General features: G+C 40.2%; 1 protein-coding gene across 1 annotated transcript in view; it reads left to right on the top strand.

Annotated features, from left to right (window-relative positions):
* Positions 1-21,935, top strand: part of GALNT2 (polypeptide N-acetylgalactosaminyltransferase 2) — a 141,975-nt gene that overhangs the window by 77,059 nt on the left and 42,981 nt on the right. The window contains exons 3-7 of the mRNA XM_074948819.1: positions 1,238-1,391; positions 16,289-16,387; positions 16,484-16,551; positions 17,413-17,478; positions 20,522-20,643. Coding sequence (XP_074804920.1) covers positions 1,238-1,391; positions 16,289-16,387; positions 16,484-16,551; positions 17,413-17,478; positions 20,522-20,643 — 509 coding nt within the window. The remainder of the gene's footprint in view (positions 1-1,237; positions 1,392-16,288; positions 16,388-16,483; positions 16,552-17,412; positions 17,479-20,521; positions 20,644-21,935) is intronic.

Here is a 21,935-nt window from a genome sequence, read left to right as displayed (position 1 = left end):
CCTCTGAAATGACAGTTCCCCGTGTTGCTTTTGAAAAACTCCCAGTGAAGCGTAACTTCTTGTGAACATGTTATCAAACATACTGACCCCAAGAGAGTGTTGCTTTGTCTCATCATTTGTTTAGTGTCAGCAGCATGCTTGGTGCTACACAGCAACTTTAATATGGTGCCTTGAACACTTCGCAGTAAAATAGCATTTAGTTGTTAGGGGTAACACTATTTGTGCTCAAGTGGTTTTGAGTCAGAAAGCATAAATCCTGTACAATTACAATAGGTTGGCTGTCAATGGCCGTATAAGGAAGATTAATTTATTTTAAAATAAAAATTAAGAACAGAGTTCACCATTTTTTTTTCTAGATGCAAACCAAGCTTCTGGTGTATATCACAAGATCAGTAATTTTATGAAAGTGTTCATCCTCTCAGAAGAGAACATTGCTTTATCTTAATTCCTTACTGCAATGTTAGAAGAAGCAGGCTTCGGATAAAGCATACATCTCCATAAGCATGCCAATACTGTATTACCAGGGATCGCATATTGTGCTCCTTAGTAAAGAGTTAACCTGCTCATGACAAAACCTAAAAGCTACAAAGTGTTCCAACTAGTTCATGTATTTCATATCAGAAAGTGGTCAAGTGTCCTAACTATTGGTAGCATTTATGTCTTACAAAATAACTTATAAAATTTACTTTTAACCAAGTTTATGAAGAACAAACCTTTAGAGCATGGAGTTACAAATCATTATTTTTAAATATGAGACTGGCTAAATTAAACCATAGTGGTTTGGTTTAGTGAAGTTAATTGAAATCTAAACTGGAAAAATTAAGTGTCTTTATTGGGGTGTAAATCTGTGCTTGAATGATCAGCTGCCTGATGTGGAAATGCCCTTTTAAATTGGAACATATGGTTCCTGAGGTTAAAACCTGTAACTGAGAAAAGCAGCATGATCTAGTGATTACAGTAGCAGCAGGACTAGGAGTCGGAATACCATTAATTCATTTCCTACTGAAACTTTGCACTAGTCAATTGTGTGACTCCGAGCAAATAACTTTGTGCATCAGTGTAACCCAGATATAAAAGAAGTGTATTGCCTGCCTCATTGAAGTGTTAAAGCTTCATTTATTTTAAAGCACTTTGATCTGGTAAAAGTGAAAACTTTGATTTCAGACATGTGAAAACTAGAGCTTAATGCTTCAGATCTGTGATGCAAATATTTAACTTTGGGTTTCTTCCTTTTTAGGAAAAGTTCGATGGCAAGATTTTGATCAAGACAGTTATGTTGGTGTCACTATGGTCCGATCTGGTCAAGACCCATACGCTCGTAATAAGTTCAATCAAGTAGAAAGTGACAAACTGCAAATGGACAGAAACATACCTGATACCAGGCATGATCAGTAAGTGCCAAACTCAGCAGTTGTTGAGTTAATCAGTTACTCTTAATTTATGGCTCTTGAGTTGCATAGGGCTCTTCTATACCCTGCACGGTTGTGTCTAAACTGCCAAAAATGAGAATTTCCTGGCCCAAGCACCTGGACTGATGCTATGACTTGAGCTTTAAACATGATAAAAAAATGTTTAAGCTTGCCTGCACTTTGTCTACTGTACAGCTTCTACTTTTCTTATCACCAGTTGAACTGGTGGTGAATTACATGTCTTGTTTTTGCTAGTGTTGACAAAGACCTGGTGCCCGTTCTGTAGTATGTGAGTGTCTAGTGCTTTGCTATTACTGGATCCCAGGCAGAATAAGCAAAATGCCAAAAACTGTAGCACTTCTGTTGCAGGTTGCCTGCGATGATTCAGGAAGAGTCATGAACTGTCTGAAGCTCAAATCCCGTCCTGAGTAGCTGGGCTGTGCCTCATGGAATTCCTTCAGGTCTGCGGGTTGATAGAATCCATATGTGTATACCTACTCTTGCTCTTTGAGCAGTACTCCAGCCTCAGGCTATGGTAGCTTCCACACTGCTTGTGCCCCACAATACACCGGGTGAACATTCAGTGGATTCACAAAGCAGTGGGACGACTGGGTATCAGTGCACAGGAATATAACAGAGCTCCATGACATGTAGTGAGTGCACATGTAGTGAGCTGCTCACCTGCACATGAGTTAGTATAAGGAAGAGGGCACACTTGTTTGCCCCAAGAGGTGTGAACTACCTCAATTTATGTCAGTGGGGTGTTAACTTTTGAAGTCTGTGGGTATGCATACACTACGGAGACAATACTGGCATAGCTACAGCACCATAGCTATGCCGGCATAACCCCATGGTGTGTAGACGCACTAACAGCAATGGAAGGGGTTTTTCTGTCACTGTAGAAATGTCACCACTTAAAGCGATGGTAGCTAGGTTGACGGAAGCAGTTTTCTATCTATGTAGCTGCATCTACACTGGGGGTTAAGTTGGTGTAGCTATGTCAGTTGGGTATGGATTTTTTTTTCATATCCTTGATGGCTGTAGCTATGTTGACCTAAATTTTAAACCTAAACCAGTCCTGTGTGTCTCTAGACGTGATAGAGACTATTCAAAGAAACTGTGATCCATTGCTGATAGTGGTAGTCAGGTTCCCTCTGAACTGATACTGAAAATGGCTTAACTAACAGTTTAGATGGGACAAAACCACTTTCATTATCAGTTTAGGGAGACTCTTTGCTGACCACGCTCTTGACAATGGATTGCAATGTAGTTTGTGGGGGTGGGGAGAGAAATATGTGTCTTCTTTAGCTTTTTTGAGCATTAAAACTATACTTTTGGAGTGTCTACGAGACTTCGAGCATTTCCCTCTTGCCCACTTCAACCTTGTGTGAACCTTGAGCACTGGGGACACGTAGGCTAAATCTTCTGACTTGTTACCCACTGGATGACTTATCAAGGGTTGCATTATTCATGACACTACAAAATCCAGTACTATATTATGTCTTATTGCAAAGTCACTGGATAAGGATATGATTCTTCAGCTGTTAAAGATTAGCTAGTTACATAGTATTGTAGACAAATAAACCTTATTTTTAATATGTATACATAGGTGTGGAAACTAGGAGTGCAGGGAGTGCTCCAGCACCCCCAGGTTTTACGTGGGGCCACTGGCCCCGCACTCAGGCCTCCACTTCCCTGCCCAGGGCTTGGGTCCTGGCCACCAGCCCTGTTCCCTGGCTGCTGGCCCCACACCCAGGGCTCCGGGCCGGGGCCCCACTTCCAGCCTGTGGCCCCAAGCCCGGCACTCTGCTTCCCGGCCCTGCACCTGGGGTTCGAGTCCCAGCCTCTGGCCCTGTACCCCTGGCTCTGGTCCTGGCTGCCAGCCAGCTTCCTGGCTGCTGGCCCTGTAGCCAGGGCCCTGTGCCTGGGGCTCTGCTCTTGGGGCACTAGCTTCAGTCACTGGCCCTGTGCCTGGGGCCCTGCACCCAGCCCCCCGCTCCTGGGGTCCCAGCCGCTAGCCTCACTCCCGGGGCTCCACTTCTGACTCTGCATGTGGGGTCCCGTCTGTGGGCTCATGCTTGGGGCTCTGCTCCTGCAGCCTTTCCCTCTTACCCCTGTTTGGGGTCGTCGTCTCCCACCCCCCCCCCCGCCCCCCCAGAGACACGGCATTGCTCCCGGCTGCAGCTGAGGGGGTTGCGGATAGGAGTAAGGGGCTGGATTTCAGTGCCCCCACTGTTATAAGGGTTCCAGCACCACTGTATGTATATCAAAATAGTGTGCATAGACCTCCAAGTGTAAGGCTGTAAATTACACTCAAAATTGAAAGTGGCTCCCAGAGTCCCTTGTCATACATAAACTTGCTTCAGTGTTTGTGTTTACCCTTAATATTTCCATAAAACTATCTTGGTGTAGTGAAATGAAGAGTTGCTGTGTGGGATACTGATTTATCAGATGAACATATTTGTGTGATCAAATCACATAAGCTCAGGATTTGTCTTTTTGTTTCATGTGAAGCTGAGCAGCATAAAGTCATGCTATTGGTAGTGAATGGTATTCATGCTTGATGATGGAAAAGCTGTTTAGTTTCTGTGAAGTAAAGAGCACTTTAGCATGAAGATTGCTTTGTCGTCACTATTTTTTTTTCTTCTGGAGTTCAGTTTATAGGAAGAGGTTACGTCAGTAACTAGTGAGTTCTCATTACCAGCTGTTCTTGGTAATTACAACATTCTGGGCAGTAGCTGACCTGGCATCTCAGTGAGTGGCACATTATGACCCTAATTTAGCAACCACCTATGCTCCCCTGGACATCAAGAGCGATTGTTCTAAAAAGTGAAAGAGCAGAAAAAGGGATTGATTTCTTTAAAGGGAGGAGTTGGCATTTAACACAGAATTCTAGAATGACAAATGAGTCAGGTACTCAGCCTTTCTGATCCAGCCCTTCTCCCCCCTCAGTGCTGTTAAATGGCCAGGAAAGAATGCTGGAGAACCCACACTGGTGTCTGGGGCATACCTAGAACACATTTAGTAAATGGAATAATGAAATCCAATTGGCTGATGGATTGAAGAGGCTAAACTTACAGGAGCCCAACCAAAACCAAAAAACAAGTGTTTTTCCCCCCCCTTCCCTCCTTGAGGGCTGGGTGATAAGAAAGGATGGTTACAATTGTGAATTGTTTTCTTTTCCTTACTTCAGGCTGCACATAGTCTTATAAATATTTTAATGTTCTGTTTCAGAGTAGCAGCCGTGTTAGTCTGTATCTGCAAAAAGAAAAGGAGTACTTGTGGCACCTTAGAGACTAGCAATTTGTTAGTCTCTAAGGTGCCACAAGTACCTCTTTTCTTAATGTTCTGTGGTTTCTTTCAGAATGTGCCAAAAGAAATGTTTGGATCAGAGGGTGTCCTCAGCTGTTTGTGATCATGGATTATTAGAATGAACATATAAATTTGAGAATTAACTTACTTTGTACCCCTATAACTACAGAAAAAATAGATTTATGCTTTTACTTTCTACAGGTATAGTTATATTGTGTGTCCTTAATTAAATTGTGTTCCATTTTCAGAATGCCTTTTGAGTTCACATGGCATAAATCAGAGGTTCTCAAAATTGGGGTCAGGACCCCTCAGGGGGTTGTGAAGTTATTACGTGGGGGGTCATGAGCTGTCAGCCTCCACCCCAAACCCAGCTTTGCCTCCAGCATTGATAATGGTGTTAAATATGTAAAGAAGTGTTTTTAATTTAAAAAGATGGTTACACACAGAGGCTTGCTATGTAAAAGGGGTCACCAGTACAAAAGTTTGAGAACCACTGGCATAAATCTGTGTTTGCGTCAACTTTTTCTAATGAAGTCTGTTATAGTGGCCACCTATGCCAATACTTGAATTAGATTTGTCTTTGAAAAAATGTTTTTAATACATCTGTGCTTTCCACTAATAATACAGCTTTTTGGGGTAGCTGAGTAGTGTAATGGAATTGAGCTCCACCTATTACAAAAGGAGGCGACAAAAAATAGTCCTTTTGGAGACTATTAGAAAGGCAGAATAATTGCCGAAAACAGAAGTAGCTCTCTTGCAGCGTCTAGCCCTTCACCCTGCAAACTCTTGTCAGTCCATTGGCTTATAATATAGATGACATGTGGTTGCTTTACAGCTGCTGACCTGTTGATGGTCTTGTGACTTAGGCTTGGTCTACACTAGAGTTGGATTGACATAGGCTGCCTTATGTCGACCTGGGGCATGCACAAGGGGGACAAGTTGGGACATGGCCCCCCCCAAATTAATTGGCAGAGGCACAGAACTCCTCCAGCCCCGGTGCTGTGGCGGAGGCACAAAACCTGCCCCTCCAAAAGCAGTGAAATTTAAATTCCTTTGCACGCTCCTGTGTCAGCCTAACTATGTAAGCGTCTACACTGCGGTGTTGCTTCTGCCAGCGTAAGTTGCCCACTACACCCACCTAATAACTCCACCACCACGAGAGGGTAGTGCTTAGGTTGATGTAGATAGGGCGGCACAGTGTCTGTGTAGACACTGCGTTATACTTTTAAATCATCTGTTGGCTGCCAGCCCTGCGTGGGGCTTACAGCCGGAGCCCACCCACCCCAGGGGTCCCAGCTGGAGCGGCCTGATGATGGGGCTGACAGCTGTGAGCCCCAGGGCGGGGGGGGGGGCATATCGCTCAGACTGTGGGCCCTGGGAGGGGGGTGCCCCACAATGCCCCACACAGTTAAGTCTGTGGAGATGCTCCTAGTGAGGACGTGCACCACCAACAGAGAAGGTGTAGTGTGGCCATGAGCAGCAATGGCTGTACGTCGACCTTCGGCTATGTCTGTTAGCACTTTTGTCAGTAAAATTTATGTCACTCGGGGGTGTGGAAAAAACCATACACACGCACACCCCCAGAGTGACATAAGTTACACCAACAGAAGTGCTGGTGTGGATAGCACTATGTCAGTGAGAGATGCTCTCCTGCCAATATACCTACAGCCGCTCATTGAAGGTGGTTTAATTATGCCAACGGGAGAGCTCTCTCTCCCGTTGGCATAGAGCTGCTACACAGGAGACATTACAGCGGTGCAGCTGCAGTGGTATAGCTGTGCCTCTGTAAGGTCTCTTATGTAGACATAGCCTAACTTAGGTTGACTTAATTTTGTAGTGTAGCCAACACCTTACTCTTGGGTCTATTCTTTTGTGTTCTGTTATCACCTTCAAGAGCTTAGAGTGTCTTGGCTTAGTACTAGTGGCTCTTCTCGCTCTCATCTTAGTTAGTTTGTTCCCACCCACCCTCTTTGGTTTTTGGAATCCATCTGCTCTAGTGCTGACTGTAGACTACTATTTTGTTATTTAGGCATGCCAATTTCATCTCAGGAGAGTGAATTTGTGTGGGGGGGGGGGGTTGGGGGGGTGAGAACCTGGATTTGTGCTGGAAATGGCCCAACTTGATTATCATACATATTGTAAGGAGAGTGATCACTTTAGATAAGCTATTACCAGCAGGATAGTGGGATGGGAGGAGGTATTTTTTCATGCTTTGTGTGTATATAATAAGATCCTCTACACTTTCCACAGTATGCATCCGATGAAGTGAGCTGTAGCTCACGAAAGCTTATGCTCAAATAAATTGGTTAGTCTCTAAGGTACCACAAGTACTCCTTTTCTTTTTGCGAATTTCATCTCAGTATCTCATGCTGTTTCTGTACAATTGAGAACATTGGCAGAGTGCTAATACAGTGGTTCTCAACTGGGGGTCTGTGAGTCCTGAGCCGCCCCGTGGGGTTAAAGCTGGGAGCCCCAAGGTCCCCCCAGCATCCCTTGGGGCAGGAAACCTGAGGCCCCCCTCCCACCCATCTGGCATCTGAAGCCCTGAGTCGTGCCCCACCCCCAATGCCCTGCAGGGCTAAAGCCCTGAGCCCCATGCCCCCTCTGGGTTATAGAATTTGTATAGCATGGGGGCCGGGGGGGGAGAGCTCAGAAAGAAAAATGTTGAGAACCCCTGTGCTAATGGATCCACTTTTAGCACTTAACAGTCCCCAAATGGAAAAGTAAATGTCCCAGGACCTTCACTAAGAGATTTGATGGTCCTCACAGCAAGTTTCAGCTTAATCCATTCATTTTGTATTCTCATTGAACAGGAGAAGGGTAATTGTGTAACCTTCATACACAACCCCAGTGCTGTTTAGCAGTCCGCTCAGAAGCAGTCCTCCTGAAAAAGGATAGGCCTGATATTAAACTCCAACTTCTGTCATCACATTTTCTGAGCCAAAAATGGAACTGACTCTATGTTCTGCTGTAGCTGTAAGGAAATCTGAGACTTTGGTGCCTTGTTTAAAAAGCAGAAAGGAAATGGAGAGTGCCTGACTTGGTTGTAAATTCAGTGGAAATGCATTCTAGTAGGGGTGTGAGATGTCTTAGACTATGAGTGTATAGATGGGCTCACTAACCAGAACAGGTTGATGTGTTCTGAACAACCACGCTTCTCCAAGCTGCACACAAGAGCACTCAACTGTGGGCATTGCACTCCTTATCCATTTCCCACAAGACTGCTTAAGTGAAATCTGCATCTGAATGGAATAGAAGCCAGATGAAAATAAACCTACAACCTTTTTGGTTGTCTTCCAAAGTGCTCCCTCTTCCTTCCCTATGCACTTGCTTTGCCAAAAATACTGGAGACAGGAAGGGAATTAAAGGATTCATAGGTGGCCTGTGAACAGGTGACTTTCCCACACTTCAAAACACAGCCCACACACTGTATAGGGCCAAAGCTCATCCCCTTTGTGGTGATTGGCTTTATTTGCAAAGAAACAAATAATTGCATTTCAGTAGCACTTTGAGACCCCAATTGAAATCATAGTTCCATTGTGTTAGGTGCACCTAGTAAGAGTCGTTCTCTGCCCCAGTAACAAATTTCAGCCCAAGCCTTCTCCCCTTCTTTAATGCTGATAGGTTTACTCCCTGAGTTCTGTTGAGCCTGAGGCCTCTCAACCCATACTGTTGCGTCCACCAGTGAGCCGTCAGGAATACATCGGCCGTTCCCTGCAGCATACAAACACCTGCTGAGAGGGAGGGCCAAGAGAAGGACTGCCATGCTGGTACAGGAGCTAATGGACTCTTAATTCTTGAGTGAAGCCTAAAATCTGATGCTTCTGTCTGCATTTGGGGTGTCAAAGATCATGAAAAGCACAAGTAAGTTACTTTCTTCTCAGTACAACTAAGCACATCTCTTCAATAATACAATAAAGCCTTTTTTAGAAATCTGTGGCAGGAACATCTCCTTGAAAGTAAAGTGAAATGCAGAAGAAAGTTTGCATGTTAACAATTGATCTAATACACTTTCTATGTACCATAATTAAACAGCCTTGAGAAAAAGGGGCCCTCAAACTTACTGCCTTTTAAAGGAAGAAATAATCAATAAGAGCACTTTTTTTCCCCCAGGGTTGTGCATTCAGTGGATTTTTAAAGGGGTGGTGGTTAAATTTAGACTTTAAAAACTGTTTTTATCAAGTGTTCAAAACACTCTATATCAAACACATCTGTGTATTAAAAAAAAAAAAAAGTTATTTCATTTCAGAATAAAAACTTGCAGACTGCTTCCCTGATTTCTGAAGACTTTTTTGCTTTAAATACAGTGTAAGCAAGGTTGGTGCAAGCTATTTAATCAAGATTAAAGCATTAGTCATTCACAATGTGGAACTCTTCAAGAACTTGAGGAAAACAAAGTGAAACAATCCAACTGGCTTGCTTGTAGCTCTTGAATAATATTAAAATTAATGGAGTCAATCATAAGTAGGTTAGATAAAATACAGAAATGAAGTAGTTAGGTTAGTTAAACATGGCAGTGCTTTAAAGATGGGAGTAGCTAGGAGAGGCAGAAGAGAGGGGGATGGGGAAGGTATTGGCATCACCTTTGTTTTCTTTAACAATTTCTAACTACAAATTGTATAGCAACCTGGAATTTCCTCACACTTGTGATAGGCACGCTGATTAGAAGAAGATCTTGTATATGTAACGTTAGTCATTCTGGAAAGCAGGAAGAATCCAATATTTGTTTCCGTTGCTGCCAGGAAAGTATTGAGGGCTTGTCTACACTCTCAGCAATGTAGCTGCATTGGCTTAGTGAAGACGCTACCTATGCTGACAGGAGAGTTTCTCCCAGGTACTCCACCTCCCTGAGAAGTGGTTGTTAGGTCAACAGGAGACGCCCTCCCATCGACATAGCACTATCTACACTAGGAGTTAGGTTGGTATAACTGCGTTGCTGAGGGGTGCGGATTTCCGCACACCAGAGCGATGCAGTTATAGCAACATAAATTTGTAGTGTAGACCAGAGCTCAGTAAAGTGGAGAAACTTGCCTACAGCATACTGAGAAGTTGTAAAGAGATGGCCTTTTATTTGCCTTCTTGAGGTAAACTTTAATGCATGAGAAATCTAATCCTACATCTGTTTCAACATAGCACTTTCATTTTAAAAAATAAAACCTCAGCCCCCATCTTGTTATAATTTTAATGATCTTACTGGGTAATGTGTATCTTGGAGAGTTCCTCCTTTTGTGTTGAATTGTGATGGCTGATATCCTTTGGACTTGGCTAGAGTGGATGTATGATATACTTTGTTATACTTAGTTTCTCCATCTGCAAAATGGAGATACTTTCCTTTGTGGAGTGTTTTGAGATCTACTGATTGAAAAGCTCTATAACAGCTAGTTTTTGTTGAGGTGGATTGAAAGAGTTTCTCACAATGGTTTCCTATGCTGTTGAACTCCATATGTTGACTGTATGCAGGATGTATAGGTCTGTTTGATCACTTTTCACTAAATTATCCTATAAGGACAGCCTACTCTGGGGAGAGTTAGAAGGGTCCAGGGAATAGGAAGCCAACAAGGAAGATGCTCCTGGGAAAGGGCTGCTTCTGTGTTATGCTTATCACATGGAGCTTGCATTAGAACAAAAATTGACAGTCCCTCTGTAAATTTTAGTTTTTTAGAGTCGTTCTCAAAATGGCATCCACTGACTGCTCTGTCCAGTTTCCACCCTATGTCAAAATTGAAGTGAGTCTTTTGCTTTTAACTTGGGCAAAGATAATCATGCCATCAGCCTGGAAACAGAAAAGTGATTTGAATATTTGATAGAGTGACAGACACAGAGAAATGCTTTTAAGATCTGAGTTTGTGTCACTGAGCGTCATGTTGGCTCCAGCTAAATTGCAGGTGATTTGGGTGGAAGTAGTATATTTTCTCTGAATAAGTTGCTAATTCTTTTCTAAAAAGGGGGGGGGGGGAATTCATATGAGGATTTATCTCATTCTTTACTTCCTACATTTTTTTTTTTTTAAATATGGACTCCTTAAACTGCTTTTACGAGTTAGGCTTGTAGATATATTTAACTTCTATTTGACATTTATTTAAATAGCAAGGCATTTTACCAGCACAGAATTTTCATCTTTTCTTTAAATTCTGAGGGTGTTTAGAGGAATTAAACAAGTTTCCAGAAGGTATTTTCTTTAGTCATAAAAGTGAAATTAGATTGGAGGTGGGGAGAGAGAGAGAGAGAGAGTTTAGACAGATAGGAGCAGCCTGGGACAAATGGAAGGCAACACTGAGAGGATCCGTTTTTTTGTTTTTGTTTTTTTAACTATCCCCATGATATCAGGTGTGCTCATATAATAGTAGGCTTTGATGGCCCCTCATAGTAGCAGTAACTGTAATATCATGGTGGATGCCTCTGTACAGTTGAAGTTACTGTGGTAACAATGCTGAGCACTAACATGACGCATGCAGCTTTTAAATTTCAGCTTGTAGCTTCAATTTTAACAAAGTTTTTTAAAATCTTCAAAAAAGGTCTCTGCCTTGCCATGCTTCTGATGGCATCCTTTTTAGTAGTCTGAAGTGACGTGACACTTTTAATTTATAGCACTTTACTGTGCCCAAATAGGTTTATAAAGAATTGATTATCCAGCACAGCTCTAGTATTAGTTAAAGATGGTTGGAAAATTGGATGTTGATCAGATTTATTATTTATTTATTTTTAAGGGAAGTCCAACAAAAAAAAAAGCTTTTTACAAAATTTTTGACAGTGGAGTGGCAGGATGTGAATTTTGAACACAACTGCAGTATCATCCTATTTTGCAAACAGTTTGTGGTTCCATGCTAAGGCTGAGTTGAGTTTTGCACTTAAAGCAGGAATTCAAACACTTTATGCATGAAGAACAGAATATCCTTCCAAAAATTGCAGTACTTTTTGAATATAGAATGAGAAATATAAATAGGTCACATTTAAAATATACAAGAGGCAAATTCTTTCAGATCAGTATGCAGCAGTTCATATTTGGAGCCTTGGATTCTCCCTCAAAATAGGAGTGAATTTATTCCCAAGCTTACCCTTTTCAAGGCGAGAAGCTTCCCTGCATCAAATAACTTGACATTTCATAAGATGCATTCTAGTTCAAATTTCCTCATTTGCAAAAGTGCAACAACTAAATGAAGTTAAATGTCATATTTTCAAATCCTACTACATTTTATTGAATGTTAACTTCATGATTCACTGGCAAATAAAAGAGACTCAAGGTCATTAAAGTGAGATAAGTTTATCCTAAAGAAGAGCAGGTTAATGCTGTTTTTTGGGAATACTAGTTGTAATGTTAGGATATCTAATCCGTTTGAGTTGCTTTGGGCCAAAAAATAAAATGCATGACAGCAGATTTAATTTTCAGCATACAGAACCTTTAAGGGACTGTGTTGTGAGCCTCTACTGGTACAACCATTCACAGTGTTTAGGGCAGTGGTACACAATTTTTGTAATGCTCGAATCCCACTGGCAACCTGCTGAGAGCCAGAGTTGTGTGTAATTTGCATATAAATGTACATAGGATTTTAATAAGAGAACTGCCCCCCCCCGTCAAACACATGTGTAAAAATTGGGCACTTAAATTGGTAGCCTGGCTTTCAGAAGTGCTGTGCTATAGACAAAAAAGTGTTGGACTTTTTGAACTGTGCTGGTGCTATAGACAATATCCAGGTGCCCATTCTGGGCTTACCCCATTAAGTCAATACCTTAATAGAGAAGGCTGCAACTTCCTGGTGATCCAAGCATTGGTGTATCACTGTGGCTGGATCCTGCATGGATGTTTGGATGGGGGTGAAAACACGCGTTATACCTTTTTAGTAATGCTCCACTTCTCTGCAGTGGACAAAGAGGCATGGTATTCTCACCTCACAATGGACATTAATGTGTTATCCAACTTCACTGTCACTCTACAGACCATGAACACCAATAGACTGAGTCATGAAGCCAAACCTGGCTCTGCAAATCTTGATGGATAACAGTTCAATTAGAGCATGTCTACAGCTGGGAGCAAGCCTCCCAGCCTGGGCAGACAGACTTGTGCTAGTGCACACTAAAAATAGCAATGGACATTGCTGCACCAGTGAAGGCTTGGGGTAGATACCGGAGTTGGACCCACTCAACCTCCTGGATTTGAGCTCAGGTGACCAGCCTGAGCCATTGAGGATGCAGCAGCATCCATGCTGCTATTTTAATTGTGCTACCTCAAGCCCCTCTAATGCAAATCTGTCTGCCTGGCTGGACGGCTTGTTCCCAGCGGCAGTGTAGACCTTCAAGCCTTGATGGGCATAGCCTTGACGTGTAATCACAACTGTTCTGTGAATATTTGTGTACCACTGCAAGCACTAGTGTGTGTATGTATGTGTCATGCTATCGGTGTGCTCGGGATTTGGAGTTGTTAACACTAAAATTATGTAGTGTAGATGGGGCCTTTTATAAGCAGGAAAGGCAGAAGCTTTCACAGCTCTAGCCACTGCCACTTGCTTCTCTATTCCATAAATATTTATAAGTTGCCGAGTTTTATGTATAGATCATTGACTCATGTCCTCAGATGTGGAGAATGTTTTTATGCAGGCAGATTCTTTTTTTAAAATTTTAAGAAAAAGAGATTCTTACCTAAAAGTGGATTTGATTGTATAGTCTAAGCAATGTTTTGTCTGATGTGCTGAGCTTGCAATTAGCTAATGGTGCAGCTAGTCATGGCTGCCCGCACTGCATATTTGTGTGCTTTAGAACAGTGGTTCTCAACCAGGGGTAAGCGGAGATCTTCCAGGAGGTACATCAACTCATCTAGATATTTGCCTAGTTTTACGAGAGGCTACATAAAAAGCTCTAGCCAAGTCAGTAAAAACGAAAATATCATACAGACCATGACTTGTTTAGACTGCTATATATACTATACACTGAAATGTAAGTACAATATTTATATTCCAATTGATTTATTTAATAATTATATAGTAAAAATGAGTCAGCAATTTTTCAGTAATAGTTTGCTTGTGACCCTTTTGTATTTGTATGTCTGATTTTGTAAACAAGTAGTTTAAGTGAGGCGAAACTTGGGATATGCAAGATAAATCAGACTCCTGAAAGAGGTACAGTAGTCTGGAAAGGTTGAGAACCACTACTTTAAAACACTCAGCTTCTAATAGTAATTAAAAGGACATCAAAGGAAATGAAGTCACTAAGATAGACTAGTGTACATCATTATATGTGGACAAGGATCATTTTTTTAATTCCCCAGATTTTTTGAGATGCATACCATAGGATCTCTTCTAAAGTGCGGCTTTCTCTTGCTCTGTTAACTTTGGAAGGGAACACATGCAATAATAGTATTTTTCAAAGGTATTGCCAATGAGATTTTTAAGCAGCTTAATTTCTCATAGGTCCTGTGGGGGATTAAGCATTTTGGGATTTTGTCTTTTCTAGATTAAACTTTGCAATTATTAGAGATGATGAAAAGTTAGTTGTTAGATGGACTACCCTACCATTATCACTGTTTAGAAGGATTATGTTATGTGTGTGTTTGCACAAATATCATTTCACAGCTACTCTTGTTTTTCAAATTCTGAATTTTAGAATCCTAAAATATGGATTTTTAGAATTACATAGAAGATTGTATTTGTGAGCAAGGTCAGTACAGTGCCAGCCACCTAGGAGACCTGTACATGGAATTGGAAGTTGAAAGTGGGGGATTGAGCATGAAATTGAGCACCAGTCCCAAACAATCAGAGTGCAGCCCTTTAAACACTCATGTTTAAGAGGTTTACTTAGCTATTTATATTTGGATTTATATAACATGTATTTAACCAAGTTCTAAGTATTATAAAGAGCTTTTTAAGGCATCATTGCACTGAAGTAAAATACAGCAAAAAAGGACCTTTGAGGAATGAATATGTTCACCCTTAAATTCTGATATTGGAATTCGGCATTAGAGAAAATCAGATTTCCCAGAACCAAGGAACTTAAAGATTTGTAATATATTATAGTTCAAGAACAGGCTCAGACTCAGTTCTACCCAGATAGTCAGTGGTATTTTCTAATTACGTTTTAAAGGTGTTGGTCTATCCCTTTTTAAATGTAATTGCCACTTAATCTTATATTCAGCAGGGATTGCAATGCTAATAGTACAAAATGAACTGCTCAACTGAAAAGTGCCTCATCACCTTTGCAAGGGAACAAACTCTTTAAAAGAAAATGGAAGACTTGGTCAGATAAAACTTTAATTTGTTTTTCAGTTACTTATTGGGTAAAAATATTTTATGGGAAAGTGCTTCCTCTTTTATTTCTTGGAAATAGTATTCAATTTTTATCTAGCCTAACGTGAGTGTGTGTGTGTGTGTGTGTGTGTGTGTGTGATGGTTGGGGGGTTAAAAAATATGGTTAAGGGCTAAAAATGTCACTTCTCAATAAAACATTCCTACTTAATGCTGCTCTTCAGTCAAGTTGTTTCCACAAGCAGTAGTCTGAAATGCCAATTTTAATTACCAGCTTTTTTAAAAAATAGAACTCACAACTTGAATAAAATTTTGTATGCATACAGCAGCTTCACAAGAAGATTTCAAAGCAGTTTCCTGCTGTGCTTAAGCAATATTGCCATTTGAAAATTGAGTACTACATCAGTTTGCCCCATCTTTTAATTATTTATTTATTCAGTACTTTATTGTTGCATTCAGTCATCACTGGGAAAGTAGGCTCACCTTCAGGACCATCATTATTGCTGCGTTTTCTTTCTCTTCTTTCTCTATCTTCTGTTTTCCCTCTTCCCAGTGGATTTCACTTTTAGCACTTTTCCCATATCATCTGCTAAAGTGATGAGGCAACAAAACAGTTAAATGTCAGAATGTTTGCTTGCTGGCCAAATTCAGGCAACAGCTGAAACATCTCCAGTGACAAAAGAGCTCCAACTTGTTCTGCCATCTGCTTGCTCTGCCTTGCTTGTCACTGTTGCACAGTGTACATAGCAGCTCTTGCATGTCAATTCATAGTTTTTACCAAACATTGATAGTAGTAGCATATACATACATCTAGACTTGAGTCAGACACATGTTATGCATCCCTGAAAACTCTAGATATATTGATGTGTGCATTTTGATAGAGAAAGGTGAACACTTGAACCCTGTTATTTTAATTAACTGTAAAAATCACGTGCTTTCAAATGGTCCCTCAATAAATTAGTCTGAAATACAAAGTACTGTGTAAATACTTTTTAATAAAGGGTTATCTGTGGGTTCATAGCAAATCAAATTTGAGCCCTTTTGTCACTGGTTGGAGAGACTTACCTAGTCCTTGAATATGGCCAGCACATAGCTGTTATAACTTTGTGAACTATAAACAAAGTACTCTGCTTAGAGCAGTTACCAGAATTGTCAGAAAGAGGAAATTACTTTATTCTAATGTTACTCACTAGAGCAAGTCTTTTAATCTTCTGAAGGATATTTAAGGTAGATGTCTTGTATGACATCCATTAACTGTATTGGTAACAGCTTCATAATGGAGCTCTTTGCAATGTGAGTACTAGGAGTTTAAATTACAGGGTTTTTTGTCTTTAGGTGTCAACGGAAACAATGGCGGATAGACCTGCCATCCACTAGTGTAGTGATCACCTTCCACAACGAGGCCAGATCTGCTTTACTTCGAACTGTTGTCAGGTATACAGAGAGAGATCCTGTTGCCCTGCAAGTCACTCCCATAACTGTAATATGGAAGGTGAACCCTAATTAGTTATCTGACTTCTCTTTTTTCAGTGTGCTTAAAAAAAGCCCATCACATCTTATCAAAGAAATCATACTGGTGGATGACTACAGCAATGATTGTAAGTACTATCGTGGGGCCTGAGCCTTCAATATCCTTATTCATGTGACTTGGAGTTCGGAGTTTCCGGTTCAGTATTTGATCTTAGTTCTGTCAGATTTATTGTCATTGCCATTTAACTATGAAGAAACATGCAGTATGTAGTTTTTAATTACATCTTGCTGGGTGCAGATCAAACAGGAGAAAGAGCTTGCCATAGTATAAACGTTTTTATTATAAACTTCCGGTATTTGTACCAGCCATTTGATATCACTGCTTTAAAAGGGGGCTGACACTTCAACAATTCATACTGCTACTAAGAAATAGAAATATAACTCACTTTTCATTAAGCTTGGACAATGAAATCAGGCCAATCAGTATAAATTCTGTTTACAAGTCAGCGTCTACTTCATTTCACTGGCGAGTTCAGATATATTAGCTGGATGCTGCAAAGTTTGGGTTGTAAACACTGCAGAGACATAATACCTTTTTAAAAAATGTTTAAAGAAAAATAAATTATTTTTATTAATATATCTTGTAAAAGCCTATTTCTACAAAACGTAAAAGTTGCGCCTAAAATAAAGGTGGCAGGATACCTTTAATTTACAGGAACATGCATTTTGTAGCACATTAGAAGTTCATCACATCAGAAATATTGGGAAAACTTAAGGCAAGCTCAGTTTTTCAGTTGAATAATTTTTCACCTATTTGTGATGAGACGAAAGATTCATTTTGCCTTTTTATTGACTTATAAGTATGTTAAAATGTAAATATTTTGAAACTTGAATTTTTTGCTTTTTGTTGGTGAAACAGCTAATTTTATGATTTATTTTAATGATTATGTCAAGTTGCATGTCATTTATTTAATTCATGTCTCACCTAGCTGAGGATGGTGCTCTGTTGGGGAAAATTGAGAAAGTGCGGGTCCTTCGAAATGATCGTCGAGAAGGTGTGTTTTGTGAAATTACTTTGGGGAGGGGAAAACGCAGGCCTAAAAACAAAAAGTAACTACCTTGGATAACAGTGAACTTGAAATATTTTTTTTTAAAATGTGTTGTGTATTTTGTATCTCTTTGTGCAAAAAAGTATACGTGGATTAGTAGTGCAACAAATAAAAAGTAATGTTTAGGTGTGTCAATAAGGTAACTTTCCAGTCTGATTCAGGCACTTCTTTCCTCTGTCTTGCTATCCTTCCCATTGATATTGCACAATAGTCTCTCGCTTCACAGCATAGGAGCCCTTTAGACAGCAGTTTTTTGAATATGGGGTTTAAAACCTTAGACATGGGAGACTGTCCTACAGCTGTTTGTTGATGTAACTTTTGTGAGGTTGATAGCTACTGTAGCTGAGAGTGAACTATCAGATATGTCCTTATTCATGTTTATAAATATTTGCCTACTAGGCTGCCAGTCTTGCCTCTGGGGCAGCCAGAATTATTGGATGTTTAACTAATTATAAGAGATTGTCCAAAACCAGGAATTGACACACGTGAAACCTCTCGGCACTGTATAATGAAAGGTATACTTTGCACAAGAATTTCCACTCTGCTGAGTGTTCACTGCTTCAATATATTATTTGGACTTTGCTTGTAAGCAATACTTCGGCAGGGAAAAAAGCATTGATGACTTAGAACACTCACTGGAATCTATTGAGTAAGGGGGTGTCATTTTTCAGATCGTAACTGCATTTAAAGTAAAAAAGAACAAGATAATTGTCACTGGAAAACTGATTTAAAGTTGAGATCTTAGTGTGATAACAAACATTTTCAAGTGTTTTTAACTCTTCACAGTACTGTAGAGAGGGAGAGCTAAATTCTTTCTGGCTCATACATCTAGAGAGCAGGATTGCACAAGTGTAACTGAAGGCATAATTTGGCTTTTACTAATCTTTTACTAATAATGCATGTCCCAGAAAAAACTATTTATGAACAATTATGAGTGGATTCATTTTGCATGGTGTTTTAGAGAGATTAGATATGATTCCTGCCCTGAAGAACAAGCAGTCTGTTTTTATTAAGATTTATTTTTTTCCCTAAATGTACAACCATATACAAATTTACAAAGAGCAATATAAACAAAAAACAATGCATTGAAAACATTTTAACATTTTGTTGTCATCAAAAGCATGTGTTACTATTATGTAGAAAACAAATATAGAAAGTAAATAAGTATTGTACTAAATTGATACCTTACTGATCTGAACATTAAAACTTAAGAGGAGCAAAAATAAGAGAAATGAAGCGTCACATAAGAAATTAGAAAAGCAGAACATGAAGATGGACAAAGGCAAAAGGTAGGAAAATGAGAGGACGAGTTAAAAAGGAGTCATAGTAAGCAAATTGGAAAGCCTGATATTTTTCAGGCATAGTGCAAGAGAGTAGAGAAGGCATCCTGGGAGTGGAAGTTAATGCAAGCAAAATCCAGAGGTTGTATTTTGGGAAAAGGGACTTGAAAGAGAAGAAAGAAGATAGTTAGTGCCCCAGTCGTATGTTCTACACGGAGGGCGCAATTAATTAAAAACAAACAAAAAGTAAGGTATGTAGGTGAGAGTGGGAAGGAGACAAAGGAAGGAAAAAGGTGTGGTGGTGGTCACAGCACAGAGGGCGAGGTAGGGGGAAAAATTAGATGAAATGTAAGGAGGGTAGAGCCTTAAGTGAGGATGAGGTGTTTAAACTTCATGTAGAAAGACACCATGAAAGGGACTTCATTAGCTGCTGAATGTCAGACTGAAGGAAGGGAAAGATAAGTTGGGAATGCCTGAGAGGAAAAGGTTGCAGTAGTCCATATGACAGTTATGCTTTTGAATGAGGCTTTTGGCAGTGAGGATGGAGAGGAAGAGTAGATTTTAGAACATTTTATAGATGGAGAAGCAGCAAGATTTGATGGGAACTGGAGTATAAGTAGAGAAGGAAAGTAGGGAGTTAAAGATATAATTCCAGGGTTGTAATCTTGAACAACAGTGAAAACAATGGATTGTGGTAAATTAGGGAGTTCAGTATTTACTATGTTTAATTTAAGTAAGAGGTGAGGCACTGATTGAGAAATGAGACAGATGGAGAGAAGTTGAGGGCGGAGAGGTAGATGTGGTAAGAGACCATAGGAACAGAGATGATCACTCAGTTAGCAATGGTAGAGGAGAGGATAAAAAGGAGGGAACCCAGGGTAAATCTCCCAGGGACATACACTGGGGGAAAGGGAGAAGTGTGTTCGCCAAAAGTTCTTTTGGAGTGGTCAGCCAAGTAGGAGAACCACCAGAGAAGACAGTCTCACAGAAGCCCAAGAAATAGAAGATTGGAAATGAAGACATGTAAACATGGAGTAAAAAGTCCTAGTTTTGTGAGCAGTTTTGATGGAGTTGAGAGGGCGAGATGCCAGACTAGAAGCAATCCAAGAGGGAGGAGCAGAAAGTGTGCTCAAGGAGTCTTGAGATAAAAGGGAAGGGGAGAGTTTTGGCAATGGTGTCCCTTTTTTCAAATCTGTCCCTGCCTGGGACAGGGGCCACTACAGCAAGTTCATGGGAAAGTTAGGGCTTGTCTAAGTATGCAAGTTATACCGCTTAACTATACCAGTATAGATTAAAGCAGTACAACCTTCTAGTGTGGATGGAGTTATGCAGGTGTAAAGATACTTATACCAGTATAGTTATTGCTGTAAGGAAAGGGGAATAAGAAACTGTCAAAGCACCATTTATACTAGTATTACTACCTCTGCACTAGGGGTTGCACTGGTATAACTATTTTGGTAGAAAATCACACCTAATCAAAATAATTAAATACAAAAACTGTAGACCAGCCCTTAACAGATTGGAAATTCGTCACTTTTTGTCATTTTATCCTCTCATCGTTTCACTAAATCTACACTAACAGCTGGTTTTATAGCTAGGCTTGTTAACAGGCTGACTGGAATTACATTTTAGAGCACTGAGTTATTGTCTGTTTACTGTTGAAATTCTTCCTCCTCCTGTGATGACTTATTTAAATTTTTCCCCCGCAGGCTTGATGCGCTCCCGTGTCAGAGGGGCAGATGCAGCACAGGCTAAAGTACTAACATTCCTGGACAGTCACTGTGAATGCAATGAGCACTGGCTGGAACCTCTTCTGGAGAGAGTAGCTGAGGTTAGTTTAAGGTGTATGCTTACCTGGTTATAAAATGATATATACTGCATTAATTTTATGCATATATAAAAAGATTGTTTTCTCTTTTGAAGTGAGAGGAAAGAGATGACATGAGTGTTCGCTGATGAAAGCCCACTTCTTGGTCATTTAATCTAAACAGTAGAGCTTAATCTGTAAATACTCTTTCTAATTTTTCTAAGCAATTGAAACATGCTTCTTGGTTCCTCAGTGACTTTTCTTTGTAACTTTTTTTAAGAAACTGTAAAGCTAGATATAATTCTCATCACCCCAGTGTAACTCCATTTATGTGACTATTTATTCCTGTGTGGTGTTGAGAGGATAGTCAGATTGGTAATGGGAAAAGTTGGGCTATGTACTCAAAACTAATTTATGTCTGTGGAAAGCTGTTGGTAAGATTGGTTAAGAGTACACACGTACTCTCTCTCCATGTGTTAACTGTATTTTTTTTACTTGTTGCTTGGTAAGCAAGCAACATCTTTAATTTCTCAAAATTCTGTATAAGTAGCAGCTGGTCCAAGCATTGCCCCAGGAAGCATTGAAGAAAACTGCAAAAAGCAAATTGCCTACCTTTCATCTTTTTCCCCCCACTTCTCATTAAAACGTCTTTTTAATTTACCTATTCCACAAATGTTTCCTCTCACAATGACCCTACTCTAATTCCCTCTTTCTACATAGTGGAGTGGGGGGGATGAAAAAGGCAAAACTCTTGTTTTAAAATTACATAGGCCTGCATCAGTAGCTGAATTGATCAAACCCGAGCCCAGGGTGGCTGAAGCACGCTGCTGTCTGGAGCTTCAGACGAAATCACATCCAAAAATCAGTTTATAATGTACCAAACTATGAATACAATAATAAATAATGCAGCCTTTGTCTTTAAAAACAGTTTCCATTAGATACTTTGTCTTATTAATGCCATATTCCTCTACCCCAGTCTCACAAAAGAATTAGTCTATGCCATCAGTGCTCCAATTCAGAACAGATGGATTATAGTTCTTCTTATTACCAACAGGCAGTGGCAGCTACTAATTTCTATTTTTGGTACTTTCTGCTGTTTAATTCTGTGGTACCTTGTAGCTAGTTGATGTTTTCAGAGATGCTGTACCTCATATAGCACATGCTCATTTACAGTGTGATTAGTGTTCTATTTCCAATTGTTAACTTCAACCAAGTCAAACTTTGACAGTACGAGAGTAACTAATTAGCGCCTAGAGTGCCTGCGGCTAAATACATCACATCAGTGCTGATATTTCTTAGCACTTGCTTAAAGTGCT

Source organism: Natator depressus, chromosome 3 (assembly GCF_965152275.1).
Source record: "Natator depressus isolate rNatDep1 chromosome 3, rNatDep2.hap1, whole genome shotgun sequence".
In the NCBI taxonomy this organism is placed as follows: Eukaryota; Metazoa; Chordata; order Testudines; family Cheloniidae; genus Natator; species Natator depressus.
The sequence above is the reverse complement of the archived record's forward strand: the minus strand, read 5'-3'. Positions and strand labels throughout refer to the sequence as shown.